Source organism: Bidens hawaiensis, unplaced genomic scaffold, assembly GCF_021521415.1.
Source record: "Bidens hawaiensis isolate Kalapana, Puna unplaced genomic scaffold, B.hawaiensis_p1.1 tig00030531_1, whole genome shotgun sequence".
In the NCBI taxonomy this organism is placed as follows: domain Eukaryota; kingdom Viridiplantae; phylum Streptophyta; class Magnoliopsida; order Asterales; family Asteraceae; genus Bidens; species Bidens hawaiensis.
Window position 1 is genome coordinate 23,421 of NW_027495094.1, and position 5,311 is coordinate 28,731.

At 34.6% G+C, this 5,311-nt stretch overlaps 1 protein-coding gene across 1 annotated transcript; it reads right to left on the reverse strand.

Annotated features, from left to right (window-relative positions):
- Positions 1 to 1,020: 1,020 nt before the first annotated feature.
- LOC143580577 (cytokinin dehydrogenase 1-like) lies at positions 1,021 to 4,789 on the reverse strand. Its single transcript, XM_077063557.1, has 5 exons — positions 4,077 to 4,789; positions 2,880 to 3,007; positions 2,534 to 2,794; positions 1,982 to 2,244; positions 1,021 to 1,567 (listed from the first exon to the last, which is right to left on the reverse strand). Exons 1-5 carry the CDS (start codon positions 4,702 to 4,704, stop codon positions 1,363 to 1,365), a joined length of 1,485 nt encoding a protein of 494 aa, XP_076919672.1. The 5' UTR covers positions 4,705 to 4,789; the 3' UTR covers positions 1,021 to 1,362.
- Positions 4,790 to 5,311: the final 522 nt, after the last annotated feature.

The following is a 5,311-nucleotide window of genomic DNA, read 5'->3' on the forward strand; positions in this document are numbered from 1 at the left end:
GAAAAATTGGGAAGAAACAACCTCGGATGAAAGTTAGAAATGTTCTGCAAACAACTGATACATATGAAGATACAGATACAGATACAGATACAGATACATATACAAATAAAGATACAGATCTACCGGCAGTGCCACCACTCCCGGCCCCGATCATGGAGGAAATACATAGTTACATATAACTTTATTTTTACACGTGAAATTATGGACAAAAATTTTGTAGAAGTTACGGCGAAATAAGGTTTCTGATTATTAGGCAGCTGATTAAGTTTTAAAAGTTAATCAGAGGTTTAAATGATAAACTTAAAGAGGGGATTTTAACCGCAGTTTATCTAGAGGTCAAAATGGATCATCATGCTTTATGTGTATCTTTTTTTCTGTTTTGTGGATTATTAATCTATTTTGTATTGTAAATAAAAACTTTATTGTTAAAGTAACATCAAGCAGATGTTTTGCAAACTGCAGACATAAATTAAATGGCAAAGCTAGCAACAGATGATGCCCACCTTTATATTTGATTTTCATTTCATCATCATCATCATCATACTCAGTATATCCCATCAATTAGGAAAGCTATGATAAGGTCTGAGGAGGGTAAGATGCAGACAGTCTTACCTCTACCCCATGGGGATAGAGAAGTTGCTTCCGATGAGACCCCCGGCTCGATAGTAGTTTTGCATCAAGCCTTGGACATAAGGCACATAACACTCAAATCATCAGGACACCGGCTGATTGGTGCATACACCCTTGTCTTTTAGCTATCAACGCCACCACATGATGCCTGATTCCGCCACTTTTAACGTTATTTTCACGAGATTAGTAAAATAACGTCAAAATTAGTGCAATTTCACTTTTGTCCACCCGAGGGTTCACACATATATACATTATATGCGCATACCGCAAGCAGGGCGTTATATCTGATTTTCATTTCAAGATCTGTAAAAAAATATGTTTTTCCCATCAATAAAGAGTGAAGACCAAAGTTAATCTTTAGAACACGTATACGGTGTACCCCATGAACTGTCCGTGTAATTTTCTCTTCCTTTTTAGGAACATAAAAACCATATAAAAAACATCAATCACCTCTTTTGGCAAAATAGTAATTTGGAAATTAATTCCATTCTATGTTGAAACCATTAAAACTAAAATGATGAAAATTACAAAATGTTTCCAATTAATATGTACCATCTAATCATGAATTAACAGCTTTTTATGGCTTCATTCTTACAATTGGTAAATACTAAATGATCATGAAAAGGTAATTTGTTTTTGGAAGATTCTTTGGCCAGGAGTTAGCAATGCTAAAGGGTCATAAGTCAATTTTCTCCTTAGAAAATCTTCCCATTTGCTTCCAAAATGTTTTTTCTACTCTTCTTGTGTGTTGTAATGTGGCAAATACGGTTTGGTTCCGAGGTTGGCGGTTTCACATACTTCTAGTATCTTTTTGTTTTGACTTAAAGTGTATTCTAAGCTGTCTGGTCCAGTTGAAGATGGCATTGCTGATGATAGAAATGCCACTAGGTAGAACACATTCTCCTTTGGTGTCACCATTGATGTTTTAGTGTTCCACCTACAAAACAAGTGCACACAAAACACCAAAATGAAGGTGTGGCCATTAGGTCATATAACAATCTAACATAAATAGTAACCAACTTTTGTCAAATTTCTATGTAAGATAACATTTAAACATTTAAAGAAGTCAAACTTTCAACATTTTGAAATGAGAGTATACTGAAATCAAGGGTGTGTCTAAACGTACCCCTGTCTACTAAACGTAAGCTCCCTATGTGGTAGAGATAATATTTTAGCAATTTTTTAAACTTCCCTCGTTTTGTGAGCTAGAAAAAGTTGTTACGATAGAAATTTAATCAATTTGGGCTACCATGTTACGTAGTTAGCCTTACTTGTTTCAAGGACAACGAGTAGGAAAAGAGTGATACACACGTTTCAACGGCATCAAGAAGGAAATAAGTGATATTCACACCTTGACTTATCAACGGGGTAGATGAGGATCGGTCCATTGCTAGTATCTGTTAAAATTTTCCCGAAAACTTCATCAGCAAATTTGTGGATTTTGCTTTGTGGAACAAGAAGATTTAACCATGGATGAGGGACATCCCATAAGCCCTTTTCTTGCAGCTTCATCTCAGAAACATGCACCCGATCCAGAAATTCTACATAAGACACTTCTGATATGAAGAGTGTGGATTCAATATAATTCAACTTTGATAATAAGTTTTCAACTTTCTGCATATAAACAAACATATATATATCATAGTTAGTATAGGTTAAACTTGATGGTTATTGTTAGAAGTCGCTCTTTCGTCCCAATAATATGTCAATAAGTTGAGACGGATTATATTTTGTTTGTATCAGGCCAAAAAAGCTGGCTTATAAGTAAACGGGTAAAAAGGATTTGAATGGTTGAAAACTAATGCATAAAACCTCATAAATGTTTCTTGTTAAAAATCTATAGAAAAAATTATAAAAATTTTGGACAAAGTGTTCATTTTTCTTTAGTCTTTTATAACATCACCTGATCAATGGTAGCTATATCCTCTTGCTTAAAATACTTAGCAATTTCCAGACAGAAAAGTGTTTTCCCTTCGGAAACAAACTGGCTAGCTTGAACAGGATCTTTACTTTTAAAAGACGATCTCCAGTTATTAAGGAGCCCGGTTCGGTTAATCAAAACAAACCCTTCTACGTAATTGAATGAATTGTTGGATGATATTAGCTGTTCTTGATCTTTTGTAAATGTAGTGAAATCTGTATAAAGAACTTTCATCCATTTCACCTGGCCAAATCAAGATATATGAATAAAGACTAACAACATTTATTATGTTAAGATGATCATGAAAGGAAATTACTGATCGTATTACCATTGTCGGTGCTGGTTCAAGCGAAATATGAGCTCGTGTAATGATCCCAAATTGCCCAAGTCCTCCAAGAACACCATAGAAAAGATCAGAATTTTCGCCTTGTGTACATGTAACTACTTCTCCTGTCCCTGTAATTTCATTTTATTTTTTGAAAAAAAAAGAATGTCATTGTATCCAATTTTTACCAATTAAGAGTTTACAAGTAATTATTTAAAAAAAATCACATGCTTGTACATTTTTTCAAATAAGAAATTAGGGAAAATGATCAAAATGACTCATTTGACCACACAAATACCTTGACTAACCCCTCAAACTAAATAATACCCAAAATGGTTTCTTTTAACGGAAGGATCCACCATAATAGAACTGACATCCGACAGATCTATTTAACACCCTTCTGTTTTTGAACCAATCACATCTTGACACGTATATACTTAAACGGTCGGGCTGACCGTTTTTTTAAAAAAACCGACCTTTTAATTTTGGAGCCCACCGTTTAGTTTTGGAGCCTATGTTGGTCGACGAAGTAGATGTGAAGGCCCGACATTATAGATCCGGTGATCGACTGCTTATTAAACCGTCGGACCCTATTATAATAAACGGTCAGGCCCGACCGTTTAAGTGTATACGTGTCAAGATGTGGTTGGTTAAAAATCGGAAGGGTGTTAGATGGATCTGTCGGATGCCAGTTCTATTATGGTGGATCTTTCCCTTTAGAAAATGGTCATTTTGGTTATCATTTAATTTAAGAAGTTTTTTTTTAAATAGTAATCTTTAATTTGGGAAATTTGGTACTTTGATGACAAAGCTTATAAAGTTTAAACACATAAGTTCAGAATGTGGAGATTTTGGGTCTGTCGTAGTTTAAACACATTAGTTCTGAATGTGGAGATTTTGGGTTCACAACAAACGACAAGGATTAAAAAGAAATTAATTGCTGAAAAATAAAATTTTCAATTTACTATCGTACCCCACGAGTCTTTATCAAATTCCCATTTGTTCCAAAAACCATACTTGTACTTTCATATCAGTTTGTCCCTCAAGTAAAGTATATAATATGCCAATGTTGATAGTTTGTCATATATCTTTCCAAACTTATTATTATTATTATTTGGTTGTATAAAGTCTGAAACATCTTTGTATCAAAAGCTTTAAAAAAAATTACTGACACATAGTTATAACTTTTTATGGAAGTACCTGTAACAACTTGTAGCTGGTAGACATTATTAATCTGAGGTCCATGTCTGAAAGCTTGTCCGCTAATTCCCGCGTTAGATAAAGTACCACCAACGGTTAGATGAAGATAATCAGTCCATGACTTCGGTGCAAACCCGTGTTTTAAACTCTCATGCAAGATATTAATCCAAAGTTCACCACCTGAAACATCAACAAAAGGCGTTTTCGTGTTCCCCTTAATATGAAAATGCATTTCTTGAGATTTCCCTAGTGATTCCATGTTTATGACCACCCCTTGATGAGCTTGGGCTTGACCTTCAAGTGAGTGACCATGACCACGCGGTGCAATTGTTAACCGCGATGTTGGTCCCATTTGGAATATGTAGTTTACGAGATTTAATATATCGGAAACTGATTTAGGGTATAGAATAGCTTTAGGGAGGAAACTATATTGGTTGCCAAAATCTTTGGATGCATGGTGGATGTTGTGGAAACTAAGATGACCATCAAGTTTTAGTTTTTTCAATAATGAATTAATCTTTGTGTGGTGTGGAAGATATGATGTAGAAGAGATTTTGTTGTTATGAAAATTGCATCCCAATATGATTGCTATAAGAATCTTGATAACAAGATTTGTATGTTTAAGCATGTTGTGGATGGCAGTCTGGCAACGACGATGGTGGTGGTGGTGGTGGTGAAGATAAAGAGAGGGAGGTTGATTGAGATTATGTTAAGATAGGAGATGGTGTTTGGAATCAATGAGGAAACAAGATGTATCTGTGAGCTATATAAAGAGGATTGAGATATGAAGCATGATGCACTTGCCAAAGTTGTATTTCCACAAATAGTAATTCACCATGCAACCAAACAAGTTTGGACCCGAACTAACGATGTGTTTAACTAAACGGGTAAATCATAATACATGTTTTAAGACACATGTTTATATATCGCGTTTGCGTATGTTGTATTCGTTTGAACCACTATGATCATGTCGGGTAAATTTTGTTGGAAAAGGTTGTGTTAGTTATTGAAACCAACTTTTCACATGATAGTTGTATAAAAGTGTGTTTGTATTGACAAGTAATTGCAAAAGGTTTGGCAAATCCATACTTCACATATCTTTTAGTTGGCAACTTTTTGAAAACTTTTCCTGTTATTATGTGTTTTCTATGGACAATATGTATTTGGACTCGCTTCCTTTTGCTTAATAACACCCAACTGCATAAAAATTTATGGTTATTAGGTCACATGTGATT

Bases quoted from the DNA above. Each gene is read 5' to 3' on its own strand.
- LOC143580577 (XM_077063557.1), bottom strand. From the start codon at position 4,704: ATGCTTAAACATACAAATCTTGTTATCAAGATTCTTATAGCAATCATA. The intron at 2,795-2,879 runs GTAATACGATCA...TGATTTGGCCAG, and splicing joins TTGAACCAGCACCGACAATG to GTGAAATGGATGAAAGTTCT. The intron at 1,568-1,981 runs GTGTGAATATCA...CTTGTTTTGTAG, and splicing joins TACCCCGTTGATAAGTCAAG to GTGGAACACTAAAACATCAA.